At 25.9% G+C, this 22,117-nt stretch overlaps 1 protein-coding gene across 10 annotated transcripts in view; it reads right to left on the reverse strand.

The window, feature by feature from the left end:
* Window positions 1–22,117, reverse strand: part of LOC127280107 (cell adhesion molecule Dscam2) — a 159,613-nt gene that overhangs the window by 18,730 nt on the left and 118,766 nt on the right. For all 10 annotated transcript variants that reach the window (XR_007842785.1, XM_051302913.1, XM_051302914.1 and 7 more), the window contains one exon: window positions 17,701–17,865. Coding sequence is in view for 9 of the 10 variants with exons in the window: in XM_051302913.1 (XP_051158870.1) it covers window positions 17,701–17,865 (165 nt within the window). In the remaining variant the exon portion in view is untranslated. The remainder of the gene's footprint in view (window positions 1–17,700; window positions 17,866–22,117) is intronic.

A 22,117-nucleotide genomic window follows, 5' to 3' on the forward strand; every position in this document is an offset into this window, starting at 1 on the left:
AATAATAGAGACATGCTGATTAATTTTATTTGAATTTGTATGAATTTTTTCATTTTCCAGGAAAACATTCTATTCAAAAAAATGGAATAAAATTGATTATTCTTAGTCTACTGCAATTTAGGTTCAATTGGTAGGTTTTGTTGAAGGTTATTACGTGTTGTTTTAAGGTAAAAAAATAATAGAGACATGCTGATTAATTTTATTTGAATTTTTTTCGAATTTTTTCATTTTCCAGGAAAACATTCTATTTCAAAAAATGGAATAAAATTGAATATTCTTTGTCTACTGCAATTTAGGTTCAATTGGTAGGTTTTGTTGAAGGTTATTACGTGTTGGTTTAACTTAAAAAAATAATAGAGACATGCTGATTAATTTTATTTGAATTTGTATGAATTTTTTCATTTTCCAGGAAAACATTCTATTTCAAAAAATGGAATAAAATTGATTATTCTTAGTCTACTGCAATTTAGGTTCAATTGGTAGGTTTTGTTGAAGGTTATTACGTGTTGTTTTAAGGTAAAAAATAATAGAGACATGCTGATTAATTTTATTTGAATTTTTTTCGAATTTTTTCATTTTCCAGGAAAACATTCTATTTCAAAAAATGGAATAAAATTGATTATTCTTAGTCTACTGCAATTTAGGTTCAATTGGTAGGTTTTGTTGAAGGTTATTACGTGTTGTTTTAAGGTAAAAAATAATAGAGACATGCTGGTTAATTTTATTTGAATTTTTTTCGAATTTTTTCATTTTCCAGGAAAACATTCTATTTCAAAAAATGGAATAAAATTGATTATTCTTAGTCTACTGCAATTTAGGTTCAATTGGTAGGTTTTGTTGAAGGTTATTACGTGTTGGTTTAACTTAAAAAAATAATAGAGACATGCTGATTAATTTTATTTGAATTTGTATGAATTTTTTCATTTTCCAGGAAAACATTCTATTCAAAAAAATGGAATAAAATTGATTATTCTTAGTCTACTGCAATTTAGGTTCAATTGGTAGGTTTTGTTGAAGGTTATTACGTGTTGTTTTAAGGTAAAAAAATAATAGAGACATGCTGATTAATTTTATTTGAATTTTTTTCGAATTTTTTCATTTTCCAGGAAAACATTCTATTTCAAAAAATGGAATAAAATTGAATATTCTTTGTCTACTGCAATTTAGGTTGAATTGGTAGGTTTTGTTGAAGGTTATTACGTGTTGTTTTAAGGTAAAAAATAATAGAGACATGCTGATTAATTTTATTTGAATTTTTTTCGAATTTTTTCATTTTCCAGGAAAACATTCTATTTCAAAAAATGGAATAAAATTGATTATTCTTAGTCTACTGCAATTTAGGTTCAATTGGTAGGTTTTGTTGAAGGTTATTACGTGTTGTTTTAAGGTAAAAAATAATAGAGACATGCTGGTTAATTTTATTTGAATTTTTTTCGAATTTTTTCATTTTCCAGGAAAACATTCTATTTCAAAAAATGGAATAAAATTGATTATTCTTAGTCTACTGCAATTTAGGTTCAATTGGTAGGTTTTGTTGAAGGTTATTACGTGTTGGTTTAACTTAAAAAAATAATAGAGACATGCTGATTAATTTTATTTGAATTTGTATGAATTTTTTCATTTTCCAGGAAAACATTCTATTCAAAAAAATGGAATAAAATTGATTATTCTTAGTCTACTGCAATTTAGGTACAATCGGTAGGTTTTGTTGAAGGTTATTACGTGTTGGTTTAACTTAAAAAAATAATAGAGACATGCTGATTAATTTTATTTGAATTTGTATGAATTTTTTCATTTTCCAGGAAAACATTCTATTCAAAAAAATGGAATAAAATTGATTATTCTTAGTCTACTGCAATTTAGGTTCAATTGGTAGGTTTTGTTGAAGGTTATTACGTGTTGTTTTAAGGTAAAAAAATAATAGAGACATGCTGATTAATTTTATTTGAATTTTTTTCGAATTTTTTCATTTTCCAGGAAAACATTCTATTTCAAAAAATGGAATAAAATTGAATATTCTTTGTCTACTGCAATTTAGGTTCAATTGGTAGGTTTTGTTGAAGGTTATTACGTGTTGGTTTAACTTAAAAAAATAATAGAGACATGCTGATTAATTTTATTTGAATTTGTATGAATTTTTTCATTTTCCAGGAAAACATTCTATTTCAAAAAATGGAATAAAATTGATTATTCTTAGTCTACTGCAATTTAGGTTCAATTGGTAGGTTTTGTTGAAGGTTATTACGTGTTGTTTTAAGGTAAAAAATAATAGAGACATGCTGGTTAATTTTATTTGAATTTTTTTCGAATTTTTTCATTTTCCAGGAAAACATTCTATTTCAAAAAATGGAATAAAATTGATTATTCTTAGTCTACTGCAATTTAGGTTCAATTGGTAGGTTTTGTTGAAGGTTATTACGTGTTGGTTTAACTTAAAAAAATAATAGAGACATGCTGATTAATTTTATTTGAATTTGTATGAATTTTTTCATTTTCCAGGAAAACATTCTATTCAAAAAAATGGAATAAAATTGATTATTCTTAGTCTACTGCAATTTAGGTACAATCGGTAGGTTTTGTTGAAGGTTATTACGTGTTGGTTTAACTTAAAAAAATAATAGAGACATGCTGATTAATTTTATTTGAATTTGTATGAATTTTTTCATTTTCCAGGAAAACATTCTATTCAAAAAAATGGAATAAAATTGATTATTCTTAGTCTACTGCAATTTAGGTTCAATTGGTAGGTTTTGTTGAAGGTTATTACGTGTTGTTTTAAGGTAAAAAAATAATAGAGACATGCTGATTAATTTTATTTGAATTTTTTTCGAATTTTTTCATTTTCCAGGAAAACATTCTATTTCAAAAAATGGAATAAAATTGAATATTCTTTGTCTACTGCAATTTAGGTTCAATTGGTAGGTTTTGTTGAAGGTTATTACGTGTTGGTTTAACTTAAAAAAATAATAGAGACATGCTGATTAATTTTATTTGAATTTGTATGAATTTTTTCATTTTCCAGGAAAACATTCTATTCAAAAAAATGGAATAAAATTGATTATTCTTAGTCTACTGCAATTTAGGTACAATCGGTAGGTTTTGTTGAAGGTTATTACGTGTTGGTTTAACTTAAAAAAATAATAGAGACATGCTGATTAATTTTATTTGAATTTGTATGAATTTTTTCATTTTCCAGGAAAACATTCTATTCAAAAAAATGGAATAAAATTGATTATTCTTAGTCTACTGCAATTTAGGTTCAATTGGTAGGTTTTGTTGAAGGTTATTACGTGTTGTTTTAAGGTAAAAAAATAATAGAGACATGCTGATTAATTTTATTTGAATTTTTTTCGAATTTTTTCATTTTCCAGGAAAACATTCTATTTCAAAAAATGGAATAAAATTGAATATTCTTTGTCTACTGCAATTTAGGTTCAATTGGTAGGTTTTGTTGAAGGTTATTACGTGTTGGTTTAACTTAAAAAAATAATAGAGACATGCTGATTAATTTTATTTGAATTTGTATGAATTTTTTCATTTTCCAGGAAAACATTCTATTTCAAAAAATGGAATAAAATTGATTATTCTTAGTCTACTGCAATTTAGGTTCAATTGGTAGGTTTTGTTGAAGGTTATTACGTGTTGTTTTAAGGTAAAAAATAATAGAGACATGCTGATTAATTTTATTTGAATTTTTTTCGAATTTTTTCATTTTCCAGGAAAACATTCTATTTCAAAAAATGGAATAAAATTGAATATTCTTTGTCTACTGCAATTTAGGTTCAATTGGTAGGTTTTGTTGAAGGTTATGACGTGTTGTTTTAAGGTAAAAAAATAATAGAAACATGTTGATTAATTTTATTTGACTTTGTAAGGGATTTTTTCATTTTCCAGGAAAACATTCTATTCAAAAAAATGGAAAAAAATTGATTGTTCTTATTCTCTTGCAATTTAGGTTCAATTGGTAGGGTTTTTTTTGAAGATGATTATATAAATATAAAAGGGAGGTCATTTTTAATTTGATTATAGTTTTTTTTTTTTTTTTTTTTGCAAATTTTACAATTAGAAATGTATTATTCTTAGGGGAGCAATTTGAGAGAAATTTCATGTCAATTGAATAATTTTGTAATTTCTGACAAAAAAAAAAACGTTTTTCAGAAAAACCTGTTTATAAAATAAATAGAAAGAAAGCTCACGTTTAACTATAGTCGACACCTTCCCATCAATAGACCTCTAACAACGTTTTCTACAGCCACCTAATCCAGTGAACGAGGTTGGCGTACCGCAACCCTCCCTCCCCCACTTCCGATACACATACACACACATATAAATTGACGTTCAAGTGTATGACTAACATAAACACGATGGGGTAAAATCTTCCCACACCTCACGTACCGTCTCTAGAAGGAACTTACTATATATATATATACTGTAGGGGATGAAATAAGAAAAACTATTGCGAAAAAAGAGAGAGAGAGAGAGAAGACGAAGCAACGTTTTCTTGCAAAAAGCTATACGAAGAAGCAATTTAATATCGTCTTCGCGGACGGAATAAAAATACGGAAATAAATAGCCCCATATTCTCCTAACTCGACCCGTCGTTGCAACGGGAATACGTGATGCCACTTTTTTTTTTTTTTTTTTTTCGTTTTTTGTAGCCAAAGTTAGAGAGCGCGCTTTTCGATTTACCTCTTCAAAAGATCAATGATCGAATTTTGTATTCTGGAAATTTTTCTTCGTAAAATAAGTTACGCAAGTAATTTTCGTTAAAAGAGAAATTTACAGGTATTTTATTTTTTTAAGTCAATATATTCAAAATAGAAAAATAAATTGAGATTTTTTTTTTTAATTTAAAAAACATTATTTTAGAAATTAAATTCATGTATAAACATAAGTAAAAAAATTTTTTTATTTATATCCCATGTGGAAAGGATTTTCGGAAACATTCCGAAAGTTTTTCTCGGAATTTTTAATAAGTAATTTTTCCAGAAATAGCTTTTGGAATTTTTCTGGTAATTTTTTCACATGGAATTTTTTAATAGAAAAAATCGTATTTAAAAAAAACAAATTTTGCAAGTAGAATAGATTTCTCAATAGTTGGACAAATATTTGTATAAGTAGAAAATGTCATTAATAATTAGGTAGACAAAACTATTTTCCTATGTAAAACTTTGTAAAATGATTTTTAAAAATAAAAGTAAAATTATTTTTGAAAATATATTACTAACTTTTATATTTAATTAGAAAATTTTGACTGCCTATTCTCGGCCTTTACTACTGACAAATATAAGTCTGACTATTGAGTTATTAATCTACTTAAAAAGTAATATATTTTCAGGGAAAAAAAATTTTTCTACCTAAAAATGTATTATTTTCTACCTAAAAATGAATTATTTTCTATTTAAAAATAAATTTTTAAACTTAAAAATATTTTCTCTTAATTATAAAAATTTGTCTGACTATTAAGAGAATTTTCTACTTAAAAGACGAACTATCGGTCTGACTATTGAGTTATCACTCTACTTAGAAATTAATATATATCTTCAAAGGAAATTTTTTTTTCTATTTCAAAATAATTTTTTAAACTTCCCAACATTTTTTTCTTAATTAAAAAGTATTGTCTGACTATTAATTTACTTTTCTACTTAAATCATTTGTCTGACTTTTGAGATATTTTTCTACTTTCTAAATGTTATGTACGAAGAAAAAGTTTTTTCTACTTTTTATAATGTAAATTAATATAAACTTATTTTACACTTATTTCACTAAAGATGCGTTAATTTTGTCTGACTATTGTCAGACTATTCTACTTATAATGTTATCTGTCTGACTATTCTCTAATCATTCTACTTTCGAATTTTGTATTTTACCATAAAAGATTTTTCTACTGTAAAAAAAAAAATTTAATAATATTAATTGTAAAGTTTTTCTTAACTAGAAGTATTTTTGTCTGACTATTTGTGGATTTTTCTACTTATAAATTTATTTGTCAAATCATTCTACTTATAAAATTTATTTTTTTTCGCACAAAACGATTTTTTATTTAAAATTAAAAATTTCTAAACTAAAATCAAACTTTATTTTTGACAAAAGCAAACTTGTGTCTGACTATTAATGAACTTTTCTACTTAAAATATAAACCATCTGTCTGACTAATGTGGAATCATTCTACTTATAATTTCCTTCGTCTAAAAAAATATTTTTTTCTAGTTAAAAATAACTTAAAAAATAATCCTAAAGTTTTTCTTCATTAATTTTGTCTTTTTTTGGGGATTTTTCTACTTAAAATATTAACTTATAAAATTATTTGTCTGACTATTGGAGAATTATTCTACTTTTAAATTTATTTTTGTCTAACAAAAAAAAAAAATGTTTTCTACTTGAAAATATATTAATTGCAAAGTTATTCTTAATTAGTTAAACGAATAGAAAAATTTTGCTGTGGCAGCGAACTATTTGCTGTGACAGCAAATTACGTTAGCTAATATATGGACAGCAAACAAATTTGCTGTGGGGTCAAAAATGTTTACTGTGACAGTAAATTTTTAAAAATTAAAACTAATATTGTTTATCACAGACAAACTTTTTCGTTGTTGTTGTAAAAAATTTAGCTGTGGTTACTAATTTTAATAGATCCGATAGCAAACATCAGTTAGCATCTGTAAGCAATTTTTTTTCCATGTAATTTTGTCTTTGAGGATTTTCCACTATATCCGTCTGACTATTGAAGAATCATTCTACTTGTAGATTGTTTTTTATCAGAAAAGGACATTTTAAAAAATTTTTTTTTTAAATTATAACTTCTCTTAAAAAAATTGACACAATAATAAATAATAAAATTCAATTTTCCATGAGTAAACTCATACACTGAAAAAAGGGTTTGGTATATTGACAACCAAACGTTTGGTTGGTATTTAAACCAAAATTTTTTTGTTGAATCAACAAAATTTTAATTATCTCAATTTGGTTTGACACAACCAAAATTAGAAAAAAAAAGGATTTTTCTTGTCCTAACTAAAGTTTTATTAGGACAACCAAAATTTTGTTGATTTAACAAAAAAAAATTTTGGTTGCTTAAATACCAACCAAATGTTTAGGTTGTCAATACCAAACCCTTTTTTTCAGTGTATAATATAATGAATTGACTGATATTTTACGCAATGGAAAGTGGAAACGATACTCTCGGTGTACGAGTTCTCGATTCAAGTCGCGTTTCTCCTAGAAGCTTGGTTCGTCCTTGTACACGCTCAGGCATTCATGTCCCATACATATTTATACCAGACGGTTTGCACGTAACAGGTATACGCGAACGTATGTACGTTGGGATATCACAGGGCGCATCACGTCGTGTCGAGGCGTGATACGTTTGTTTCGTAACTAGGTGGGGTAACACACACACACACACATAATAAACATCAAGCAGGTGTTCTCCATAATACGTGTGCGCATCATATATATATATATATATATATACATATACCTTTTGGGTTTGCAACAGAAACACAGAGACATACATTTATCGTCGCTTCCGGACAACATCACGACACTCCTGTGGCTCACGACATATCCTTCCAAAAGCAATTATTCCCAACATACACCTCATTCCACTAAGAGAATTTTCTTTACTTATTTATTATTTAAAAGATAGCGCGATATATTTCTTTTATAAAATTGTATATGGCGTTTTAATGAAAAAAATTTCACCATGATGTACAATTAATAATCTCTAAATCTGAATTATAGTAGTTTTCTGCTAATGAAAGAGTGCGTATTCGTTTATCAATTGAATTAGTAACAGTTTTGACTAATTTTTATTTAAAAAAAAACTACTAATTGCTAGTAGAAAACTACTGGTACCATAGTAACTAACTATTGACATAGTAACAGTTCCCATAGCAACCGTTGCCATAGTAACAGTTGCCATTGTAACTAATGCCACAGTAACTAATGCCACAGTAACTAATGCCACAGTAACTACTGTCATAGTAACTAATGCCATGGTAACTAATGCCATAGTAACGATCTGTTGCCATAGTAACTAATGCCAGAGTAACTAATGCCATAGTAACAGATACCACAGTAACAATTACCATAGTAACAATTACCATAATAACAGTTACTATAGTAACCGTTGCCATAGTAACTAATGCCGCAGTAATTAATGCCACAGTAACTAATGCCACAGTAACTAATGCCATAGTAACGATCTGTTGCCATAGTAACAGTTACCATAGTAACAGTTGCCATAGTAACAGTTGCCACAGTAACAATTACCATAGTAACAATTACCATAGTAACAATTACCATAGTAACAATTACCATAGTAACAGTTACCATAGTAACAGTTGCCATAGTAACAGTTGCCACAGTAACAATTACCATAGTAACAATTACCATAGTAACAATTACCATAGTAACAATTACCATAGTAACAGTTACCATAGTAACCGTTGTCATAGTAACTAATGCCACGGTAACTAATGCCATAGTAACTAATGCCGCAGTAGCTAATGCCACAGGAACTAATGCCACAGGAACTAATGCCACAGTAACTAATGCCACAATATAACTAATGCCACAGTAACTAATGCCGCAGTAATTAATGCCACAGGAACTAATGCCACAGTAACTAATGCCGCAGTAATTAATGCCACGGTAACTAATGCCATAGTAACGATCTGTTGCCATAGTAACAGTTACCATAGTAACAGTTACCATAGTAACAGTTACCATAGTAACAGTTACCATAGTAACAGTTGCCATAGTAACAGTTGCCATAGTAACAATTACCATAGTAACAATTACCATAGTAATAGTTGCCAAAGTAACCGTTGCCATGGATTTAAACGGCCCCCTAATAAAGTATAAAAGCGTTGAATTCAAAATGAATTTCAAGTAAAAACAATCTTTTTTGTTCCAGAAACTATTTTACAAGTAGAACAAATACCTCAATAGTCAGACATATGATTCAAAATAGAAATATTTCTTTTCCACTTGATAAGAGGCGAAAATTATATTTATTTTCCATTAATTATCATTCAAGTATATAAATTTAATATTTGAACGATATATTATATATATATATATATATAATTTACTTCATTTATATGGTACGTAGTAAAATACTAAATTCATGATTCAGCGAAATTATAGAGGAGAAAATTGACTGAAATAATAGGAGCAAATAAGTTTGTAATTCTTGGTTTATTTGCCGAGTGGCTGCTTTAGAGGATTATATTGTGGAGATGTTTATCTTTGCAGCTTTCATTATTCTCTAGAGCTTCTCTCTCTCTCTCTCTCTCTCTCTCTCTCTCTCTCTCTCTCTCTCTCTCTAATCTATATATATATATATATACAATTATGACTTTTGGTACACATTAATGTGTATATCGAAGCTTTATGTCAATGTCGTTTCGATGTCGACATCAAATGTTGTCGACAGTATGATGCGCACTTATCACCACTTTGAAAAGCTTACATCTCTTCCATCGTTAATGGCTTCTTCAAGAAAAAGTTCTCTCATACAACTTTTCTTTAAACTAAAAAAATAAATTTTTAAATTACTTGCAAAAAAAATTAGATATTTAGTTAAATATTAAATTTATTATTATTGTGACGCTCTCTGAAGAAAGGGACCTTTGAAGTAAAAAATTATAGGTTATATTTAATTTAAATATTATCATTATTATTTAAATTATCAATTTGTCGAAAATTTTAAATTATTTTTTTTATTAAGATTAAAAATTATTAAAAAAAAAAAATTTTTTGTCCTAAGGCTTTTTTTATTCTCTATATATATATTTATATGTTCTCACAACATTTATGCAGAGAAAAACCCCTTAGGAATCGTGTGTGCTTTTTGACTTGAAAAACTACTTTCTCGTTTCGCGCTTTCAATATGTAAAATATTGTGGATTTTTTTTTTTTTTTTTTTTTTGAATTTACTACGACAGAATATTTTTATATGTATATATATTTTAAAAAATTGTGCCAATAGTGAAAAATATACACCAACCAATTTTATTATTGAAAGAAGGAAAATTTTATTTATATTGCGCATAATGTGAAACTTATATACTTTGATAAAAAGAAAAATTTCTTTTTACATTAAGGTATTATTTTACTTTTTTCCGAGGGGGAATTTACTCAGGTAGTCAAGTGTACACTCTTCCTGTAATACTTGTGTAATAACGTGTAATAACGTGTAATACCGTGTAATAATGCGTTATTACAGTGCTGTAATAACGCAAAAAACTCTGTAATATCTCTGTAATAATGTGTAAATACTCTGTAATAACGTGTAATACTTGGTAATAAGGGTAATATGAGGTGTATTACCGGTAGTCAAGTGTACACGTTTTTAACTAGTAACTTCCCCCTCGAAATTAGTAAATATTTTTACTAATTCAGATTTAGAGAGTAAAAAGCGTTATTTTTGTTTTAGGTAATTAATATTATAATTATTATATTTCCCGCCTAATAGTTTCGAATAGTTTAAAGTTCCTTATCAAAAAATTTTTTTTCCATAATTAAAAAATAAAAAATTAACCTTTTAATTATAAAATAAAAAAAAATATCCCATTTGGAAAATGAGAAAAACTGTATTTTTTTTTTTTTTAAATACAAAAGATTATTTTCCTTCCTTTTTTGTAGTGTAACATAAACATTTGAAAAATTTGAATCAATAGCGACGTTTTCATGACGAGAGAGTAAAACTAACTCAATGATGATTTTTTTTTCTCGTTTTTCAAGTTCACTTCTTGCACTCAACATAGAGAGAGAGTTTAAAAAAAAATTGCCAGAGAACATAGAAAAAATATTATCTTTCAAATCATCGATTCTTTTTGAGCTCCAACGTTGAATGTAAAGAGATGACAAAGAGAGAGAGAGAGAGAGAGAGAAAGAAAGAGAGAGAAAAAAAAGAAAGTGTCGGTTTGAAATAAATTCCATTGCAATTCGAGATGAGAGAAACTGTAAAATTTTAATCAGACCAATTTCAAGAAGATTTCTTTTATGAAGATTAAATTATTAATCCTTTAAATTTCCATTCTATGATGAAGAATGTCTAATCCGCTTTTTAATTCGCGTTTTATATATTATATTCATTTTCTAATTAAGAATTATATCATTTTTGCAAAAAAAAATTTTAATTTTATTTTATTAAATTTAATTTTCATAACTTTTATTGAAATTTAATATTAAAATTATTATCATATTTTGCTTTTATTATAAAATTAATGGAAAATTATATTTAATATATTAAAATTTAGTAAATTAATAATAATAAAATTTAATTAATATCGATATAAAATGTTAATAAAATATACATGCGAATTTAAAATAAAATGAAATATATTTCCATTGAATGTATTCATAGAAAATAAATTGAATAATTTATTTGTAAATTGGTTGTGATTTAAATTGAAAAACTTACAAAAATTTTTGCTCAAAAGAGCTTTTGAAGTTAAAATTTCATTTTAACTGTGAATAATAATTGCTTGGGAAATTTCGATATTTAAAAACCCGTTCATCTGTAGAATGAAATTGTAAAATTTAATCGGATTCAAAATTTTTTTTAAAAAAAATCGTATTCGTTTCGCATAGTTAATTTTAAAACTTTTATATTTTATTACTTATTATTTTCAAACAATAAAATAAGTAGAAAATTTCATCAATAGTCAGACGAAAAATCAAATTAAAAGTTTATAAAAATTTATTTTTAAGAAAACATTTTATTGGTTTGAAATGAAAAAAGCGAGGGGGAATTTACTAGTTAAAAACGTGTACACTTGACTACCGGTATTACACCTCATATTACTCTTATTACTAAGTATTACACGTTATTACAGAGTATTACACATTATTACAGAGATATTACAGAGTTTTTTGCGTTATTACAGCACTGTAATAACGCATTATTACACGGTATTACACATTATTACATAAGTATTACAGGAAACTACCTGAGTAAATTCCACCTTGATTCAAATAAAAATTATTTGGTTTCAAAAATTATTTGCTAAATATTTATTTAATAATAGTCAAGTAGATTATTTGAAAAAAATAAAATTTTTCTTTCTTTCAGTGTAATAAATAAAATAAAAATAAATAAATTTACAATTGAATCAGTAAAAAAAAAAATTTTTTTAATTTCATTTTTTTCATGAAAAAAAAATTTTTTGTTTACTTTATAAAGACATTTTTTGTCAGTTTGCGAGGATATTTAGATTTGAGATTCGACTTAGAGGCAACAGTGGGGAATATAAAATACGTTTTGTAGGGATCGGAATAAAATATAGAAAAGAGGAACTATTTACCATAGAATCGGAATAGTTCTACATGGCAGAGGAGAAGCGTTATATTACTATCTCTTCCGTGTTGTGTATTTTTTTTTATATATATATATATATGAAATAAAAAGAGGTGGAAGAAGAAAAGTATAGCAATGCCGAGTCTGACTATTCCCGCATGTACCGAATTTCCATATGCCCATATTTGTTTTCCCCATTCTCGATATTAAAACGCACGAAAGGATAGAAATGCGGCACGTAGATATCACCGCGATATTCATATATGTATCTTCGATAAAAGTGCATGTCACACAGAACCTATTTTTTTATTTTATTTATTTATTTTTTTTTTTTATTATTTTTTCCAAAGCAATATGTAGGAGAATTTGAGAATGCAACTGCAACGCTTTTGACCGCGTCTCTTTATATATATATATATATATCTATATATATTGAAAAAAATGAAAATAATATCCCAAGTGGAAAAATAGAGGAAAATATAAGTTTTTTTTCACATATCTCATTTACATTCTTATTGCGGGGAATTTATTCTTAGTTGTTTTTAATTTCCCAAAAAAAAGGTAAAAATCAATTTTTATTTTCTATTTTTTAATTTATACAAACGCATAGAAAAAAGTTTACTGTGGCAGCAAATTTTTGTTTGCAGTCACAGCAAAATACACTTCTTTGATATAATACAGAGGGAAAAAAATTTTTTTGCTTCTAAACTTTTTTTGCTATTAAACATTTTGTTATCATTTTTTTTTTTTTGATTTGGCAAATATTTCTCGTTACTGGGGGGGGGGGATGATTATCCCATAAAAATTTTTAGTGAGAATTTTCATTTTCAACAATTTCATTACATATATAATTATTTTTTACACGAATTTTCATTTTTCAAATTAACATTTTGTTAGAATTTCTTTTTTAAAGAATTTTTAATTAACAGAATTCTTAGGCACCGAAATTTTATTTGGCAGAATTCTTAAAACGCCGAATTTTTATTTGTCCGAAATTGCAAATGTCCGAACAAACAATCGACAGAAAGATTTTGGCGCGAATTTTTAAAATCAACCAATCACAATTTTATGGATAATTTTTGATTGGTTGATTTTAAAAATCGCGCCAAAATCTTTCTGTCGATTGTTTGTTCGGCCATTTGCAATTTCGGACAAATAAAAATTCTGCCAAATAAAATTTCGATATATAAGAATTATGTTAAGTAAAAATTTGTTGAAAAAATTAATTCTATCAAATGTTAATTTGGAAAAATAAAAATTCGTCTAAAAAATAATTATATTTAATAAAATTCTTTAAAATGAAAATTTTAACTAATGACTTTTATGAAATAATCATGCGCCCCGTTATTGGCTCATTTTAACATGCGTAAAAATTAGTTTGCCACGAATTCGTTTCTTTCCGTTTTATATATATATAGAAAAAAAAATTAATTTCTATTTATTTTGTAATTAATTGTTTTTAAAAAATAAAAAATACCTTTTTTTTGGTGTTTAAAATAATTTTTAAAATTGTTTGCAAATAAAATAATAATAATATCGAATTTTAGGAGATGATAATTGTTTTTATAGTTTATTAAAATAATCTAATTGTTGATAAAATAAATAATGAATAAATAATAAATAAAAAAAAAATAATAATAATAATAATATTGGATTAAAATTGAGAAACTTAATGAAGAAACCCTGATGCCAAGTTTTATACTTTACTCTCAACAAATTGAAAACGAAACTGATCTCTATTTGTAAAGAAGCCGGAAATTAAATAAAGCGCAGCATTCAACATTTTAATTAACTATAAAAGAGAGTCATTGATTATATTGATTTTTCTCAAATTTCACCTCTTGGAATATTTAATCTTTAAATGCAAAATTTGACATTGTCATTTTTTTTTTATTATAAATTATAACAATTTAATAATAATAATAAAAATAATAATATTAATACTAATTAACACTACTACTACTCCTACTACTACTAATAAAAAATATTAATAATAATAACAATAATAACAATAGTAATAGTAATAATAATAATAATAATGATAATAATAATAGTAATAATAATAATAATAATAATAATAATAATAATAATAATAATAATAATAATAATAATAATAATAATAATAATAATAATAATAATAATAATAATAATAATAATAATAATAATAATAATAATAATAAATTTATAAAAATCATCGTAAAAAATTGTTAGCTGATATTTTTTACGTAAAATCAAAAAGAGATAATAAAAATGAAATTTTATGTATTGGAAAATATTAATGTCAAAAGAGAGAGAGATAGAGAGGGAAAAAAATAGTCTCACGTCAGTAAAATGAAAAGAAGTGTTAACCCCCCTTTGGATTATAAAAGGGATGAGCAATTTCGTTGAATTGTACGTGAAAGTTGACGTTTTGACATTTACTTCGATATGAGATATATATACATGACATGATAAATTGCACAATATTCTCGATTTAAGAATTGTATCCTTATATATATATATATATATATATATATATATGATAGAGAGGATAGAAAATAAAATAAAATAAAAAAATAAGTCAATGAAGAAGAAAAAAAAATCTAGACGTAAACTAATTATCATGTGAAAATATTTTTTTCATAATTAATATAATATAATTAAATATTATATTTTTAGTAATTAATTTATAAAAATATTGAGAAAATAGAATTAATTTTTTCTTTTTAATAGTTTGACCCAATTTACAAATCGAAATAAAATTTAATTTACAAGATGAAAGAGTTAATTAATTTTCTTTTTCTATACTTTTTTGATGAAAACTTTTTTATTAAAAAAAAGTATTTTGTGTTGTGGAAAATGGAATTTCAAATCAAAATAAATGTAAAGCGATAATCGAGAAGGAGAGTGAGAGAGAGAGAGAGAGAGGCGTCTTGGGATATTATTTTATACTAACGAATTGCATGTGGCAGGTACTAAAATTTAGATCTTAACTAAAACACATCGTCACATCTCGCGTCATATATTATTGTATATGCATCGCTCTACTTGACTATATATATATATATATATGTGCACAATCTCTCGCTTCCCGCTGATTGCCCAGAGATTCATTCTCGTAGAGCGTAGATTACGCTGAGAGAGTGAGAGAGAGAGAGAGTAAACTCATCAAAACGACCACAATATTCTCTCTCAATTATAATACATACATATTATACAATGCCTCATTAAATTTTTTCTATTTTTTATATGAAATGCATTCCTCGTTTATCCAATTGTTAATTACATTTTTTCTCATAGCAAATATTTTTTTTTTTTTTTTTTTGCAAAACACTTCATAATGGAGTGCATAATTACCCCCCCCCCCAAAAAATGCATTTATTAAAATTTTTATTTTCAAGTATTTTATTAGAAATAATTATTTTTTAGACGAATTTTCATTTTTCGAATTAGCAAATGACAAGAATTTCTTTTTTTTACGAATTTTTATGTAAAAAATATTTTTAGCTACCAAATTTTTTATTTTAATTTTAATTTTACAGTAATTTAATTTTAAATTGATTTTTTGTTTAAAGAAATTTTAATTGAAACGAATTTTAATTTAACAGAATTTTCATTATTCAATTAAATTTTATGTGATTCGAATTTTTAAATGACAGAAAATCCAATTCATCGAATTTTAATTTGTCCGAATTTTCATTTGTCCGAAATTACAAATGACCGAACAAACAATTGTCAAAAAGATTCCGGAGTAATTTTAAAAATTTAACCAATCACAATTTTCTTAATTGTTTTCTAATTGGTCAACTTTCAAATATTGCACCAAAATATTTCTGTCGATTTTTTGTTCAGTCATTTGTAATTTCGGACAAATAAAAATTCGGCATTTTAAAAAAAAATTCCTAAAATGAAAATTTAATTCTACTAAATTAAAATTTTATTAAATTAAAATTCCCTTAATTAAAAAGTCATATTATGTAAATTAAATGCACAAAATAAATATTCTACCAAATCAAAAATTGGATATCTAAAAATTTTCCTGTAAAATTCGTATTAAAAAAACGATGATAATTATTTTCAAAAAAAAAAAAAAAAAAAAAAAACTATCAGAGAAGAAGAAGAGGATTATTTAATCGTAAATAAAGACAGTTACACTTTTTCAAGTAATTAGTCCAGTGAGAGAAAAGTGTGAGATGAACTTTTCCATATAATTCGTTCTCAAGTCTCACTGATGACCTCCACGAAGGGAATTTGCATCAATTAATATTTAAATTTCGGTTAAGGTATGGCTTTGTTATTTAGATTAAGAAGTTCCATGGTAAAAAGCTTCTTCTTAAAAATGTAAATATTCCGTTCCACTTATAGTATATATACATCATAAAATGTTACTTTAGTGAAAGAATATATCAAAAAAAAAAAAAAAAAAAAACTAAAAGTGCAAAAACTTTTCAAACATCCGAAAAGGAAATTCAATTATAAACAAAAATTATGAAAAGGACAAAAATATTTTTGTACCACAATATTTATTTTTTGCCGATTAATTTGAAAAGAAAATTTTTTGTCAATTTTGATTTAATTTGTTATCAAATTTTAAATAATTTTAATTAATTACATAGAATATTTTATCGATGCCTGATGATTTTTGGACAAATATCCAATATATATGTGTGTGTTTATTGTTTTATAAAACGCTTACGATTCACGCACAAGTGAACACACAGTGTGGACGAGTGAATTTGTTGCAATTTACACATTTTAATGGAATTACACAACCAGAATGTATAATTATTTAAATAACAGTGGGGAAACAAATTTTCCAACGTGAAAATATTTTTTCATATTTGTTCGTAAACTAGAAATATTTTTTTTTTTTTTTAAGGATGAAAAGATAATAAAAACAATATAGAAAAAAAAAAATTCGTCAACTTACAAATTAAACAGAAATAACGAAAAAGAGGAACAAATAGCGCAAAAAGAAATTGTAAACAATTTTGAAAAAAAATTGTATTGTTAATTAATTTAAACCTTTTTTTTTGGCTAATTTGTGAAAAATTAATTTGTATTTGTTAAAAATGAAAAAAAAATGTTTCAATTATTTAAACAAATTGTTTTTAATACTCTTTAAATCTGAATTAGTAAAAATGTTCAATAATTTAAATTAGTGATTTACTTTTTGCTTTAGAATTAAATTTTACTAATTATTAGTAAAAGTTACTAATAATTAGTAAAATTTTACTAATACAAAAGCAAAAAGTGAGTCACTAATTCAAATTAGTAATTATATTTTTATTAATTCAGATTTAGAGAGTAAATAAATTTTTAAGGGAAATATTTTTCATTGAGAGGGTGTGTAATTTTTTTTTTTTTATATTAAAATTTTATGTGAAAAATGAAAAAATAAATAAACTTACCAGTATCGGTGTTCCCAGGTAAAAGAATGGCTTCGTCTCGATACCAGGATGCAACTGTGAGATGTTCCTTGACATCTTCTCGTGCCGTACAAGAAAGAACTGCATTATTACCAACAACAACGGGAGATCTATTCACCATTACATCGTATCCTGGAGCTGTTAAAACTGCAAAAATTGAAAAAAAAAATATTTTCAAGTTTATAAAATTACAAAAAAAAAAATTAAATTATTTACTAATTTATCTATGACGATTGGCTGAGTCAAGGAGAAGGAAAGGGTTTCTTAGCACAATGCCTTAAATCAAGGCCAATTGTGGGCTTGTATTTGTATACAAGTGAGTTCGAAAGAAGGGCAAGAGAGCAAATTTAAAGGTGTGATTATCATTCAAAGCATTTAGAAATGTTACGTTTTATTTTATTTTTATTTGAATTATAATATACATCTATTAAAATTTTATTACTTTATTTGTATTTTATTATGTAAGGGATTTGAAAATGTAAACACTATGTATATAGTATAAATAAATAATAATTTACTAATTCATCACTATTTTTTTGTATGGAAAAAATTTTTTATCTGAACCAGCGATATATTTCTCTAGAATAGCGAAAACTTTCGCTATTTCAGTGAAACTTATCTCAGAGCCTATTAACTTATTTTATTTGGCGTAAATAAAAATTTTATTTGGCATAAATAAATATTTCTTTTGTTTAAATAAATTTTTTTATTTAAATGAAATCTCTATTATAAAGAATAATTTTTATATTTTCCATGTTTTCCACTTTATATCGAAAAACATTTTTCCAATAAAAATTTTTCTGTTTCTTATTTTTTGATTCTCTTGTGTAATTAAAGAAGAGAGAAATGAAATCTTTTTCCTCTCCAACGAAACTGCGGGAAATAAAAATAAATACGCTTAGCGAAAAAAGAAGAAGAAGAAGAAGAGAGAGAGAGAGAGAGAGAGAGAGAGAGAATAAGGGATAAAGTTGGGAAAAAGTAATTTTGGAATCAATGTGTTCGAAGGCAGTAAATTCTCATGACAGTGATGGACACAGCCGAATATCGAATTGAAAAAGGTTTACTATATATATTTGAGCTTGAAATTTTTTTATATTTTCCACGGAGGGAGAGAAAAGAATTTTTGTACTGATTGAGAGAGAGAGAGAGAGAATTTTAACAAAAGGAACCCGGGAAAAAAGCTTCAGGGAGTTTCTATATATAAGGTTCACGACCTCTTCGGGTTTTTCACACTTCCGTCATTCATTTCGGGTTTGTTTTCCCCCGAGCGTGATCGGTAAACGTGGCACCTACTTATCGCGCCGGTCATTGTCACAAAACACCCCCTTTTTCTCTCTCTAGTGCGACACATTTGATCGATTTTCCACTCAACGAACTTGTTCTGTTGAGAATTTGACTTTTTTTTTGTTTGTTTGATTCTCTTTCACTTGAATTTTCTTTTTATACATGTATATGGAATTTTCAATTCGATCAATTGAAAATTTTTTTTTTTTGGGATTACTCACGTTGAAATACTTGAGAAAAATATATTATATATTATATGTATATAGGTATCGAGAACGTTAAAAAGAGAATTGCAATTTTCCCTAAGTGTATTTGATAAAAAGAAATAATATAAGAAACGCGTTTATCAAATTGAACTTTTATCGGAGAGTTTTAAAAATTTTTGCTGGCTATGATTTATGTTGTTTACACTATTTGTCAATTTAGATTTAAAGAATTTGTTTTAACCTAAACTTTTCTTATTGTGGCATGGGTTACAATTTATATAATTAAAAATAAAAATCATATAAAGAATATAAAAAATTACTTACAATTAAAAGTAATGTAATTAATATTAATAATATAAGAACGACAGGGAATTTTCTGGTTTTAAAGCTGTATAACAGAACCTTTTGTATGCTTATTACACGTTATTACGAGTATTACAGTTCATTACAGGGATATTACAAGGTATTACACAAATACTACATAGTATTGCGCAGAATTACAAACTCACCGTACAACAAAATACCGATTATTTTGGAAGATTTAAAAAAAAAATATTCAAAATATTACACGTTATTACGCATTATTACGCGTTATTACGCATTATTACGGGTATTACCGTTCATTACAGGTATATTACAAGGTATTACACAAAAACTACATAGTATTGCGCAGAATTACAAACTCACCGTACAACAAAATACCGATTATTTTGGAAGATTTAAAAAAAAAATATTCAAAATATTACACGTTATTACGCATTATTACGCGTTATTACGCATTATTACGGGTATTACCGTTCATTACAGGTATATTACAAGGTATTACACAAAATCTACATAGTATTGCGCAGAATTACAAACTCACCGTACAACAAAATACCGATTATTTTGGAAGATTTTAAAAAAAAATATTCAAAATATTACACGTTATTACTCATTATTACGCGTTATTACGCATTATTACGCATTATTACGGGTATTACCGTTCATTACAGGTATATTACAAGGTATTACACAAAATCTACATAGTATTGCGCAGAATTACAAACTCACCGTACAACAAAATACCGATTATTTTGGAAGATTTTAAAAAAAAATATTTAAAATATTACACGTTATTACGCATTATTACGCGTTATTACGCATTATTACACATTATTACGGGTATTACCGTTCATTACAGGTATATTACAAGGTATTACACAAAAACTACATAGTATTGCGCAGAATTACAAACTCACCGTACAACAAAATACCGATTATTTTGGAAGATTTTAAAAAAAAATATTCAAAATATTACACGTTATTACGCATTATTACGCGTTATTACGCATTATTACGCATTATTACGGGTATTACCGTTCATTACAGGTATATTACAAGGTATTACACAAAAACTACATAGTATTGCGCAGAATTACAAACTCACCGTACAACAAAATACCGATTATTTTGGAAGATTTAAAAAAAAAATATTCAAAATATTACACGTTATTACGCATTATTACGCGTTATTACGCATTATTACGCATTATTACGGGTATTACCGTTCATTACAGGTATATTACAAGGTATTACACAAAAACTACATGGTATTGCGCAGAATTACAAACTCACCGTACAACAAAATACCGATTATTTTGGAAGATTTTAAAAAAAAATATTCAAAATATTACAGGTTATTACGCATTATTACGCGTTATTACGCATTATTACGGGTATTACCGTTCATTACAGGTATATTACAAGGTATTACACAAAAACTACATAGTATTGCGCAGAATTACAAACTCACCGTACAACAAAATACCGATTATTTTGGAAGATTTTAAAAAAAAATATTTAAAATATTACACGTTATTACGCATTATTACGCGTTATTACGCATTATTACACATTATTACGGGTATTACCGTTCATTACAGGTATATTACAAGGTATTACACAAAAACTACATAGTATTACGCAGAATTACAAACTCACCGTACAACAAAATACCGATTATTTTGGAAGATTTTAAAAAAAAATATTCAAAATATTACAGGTTATTACGCATTATTACGCGTTATTACGCATTATTACGGGTATTACCGTTCATTACAGGTATATTACAAGGTATTACACAAAAACTACATAGTATTGCGCAGAATTACAAACTCACCGTACAACAAAATACCGATTATTTTGGAAGATTTTAAAAAAAAATATTTAAAATATTACACGTTATTACGCATTATTACGCGTTATTACGCATTATTACACATTATTACGGGTATTACCGTTCATTACAGGTATATTACAAGGTATTACACAAAAACTACATAGTATTACGCAGAATTACAAACTCACCGTACAACAAAATACCGATTATTTTGGAAGATTTTAAAAAAAAATATTCAAAATATTACACGTTATTACGCATTATTACGCGTTATTACGCATTATTACGCATTATTACGGGTATTACCGTTCATTACAGGTATATTACAAGGTATTACACAAAAACTACATAGTATTGCGCAGAATTACAAACTCACCGTACAACAAAATACCGATTATTTTGGAAGATTTAAAAAAAAAATATTAAAAATATTACACGTTATTACTCATTATTACGCGTTATTACGCATTATTACGCATTATTACGGGTATTACCGTTCATTACAGGTATATTACAAGGTATTACACAAAATCTACATAGTATTGCGCAGAATTACAAACTCACCGTACAACAAAATACCGATTATTTTGGAAGATTTTAAAAAAAAATATTCAAAATATTACACGTTATTACGCATTATTACGCATTATTACGGGTATTACCGTTCATTACAGGTATATTACAAGGTATTACACAAAATCTACATAGTATTGCGCAGAATCACAAACTCACCGTACAACAAAATACC

The sequence above is a fragment of the Leptopilina boulardi genome, unplaced genomic scaffold, assembly GCF_019393585.1.
Source record: "Leptopilina boulardi isolate dan_hultmark-lab unplaced genomic scaffold, ZJU_Lbou_2.1 LbouV2_229, whole genome shotgun sequence".
NCBI lineage: Eukaryota > Metazoa > Arthropoda > Insecta > Hymenoptera > Figitidae > Leptopilina > Leptopilina boulardi.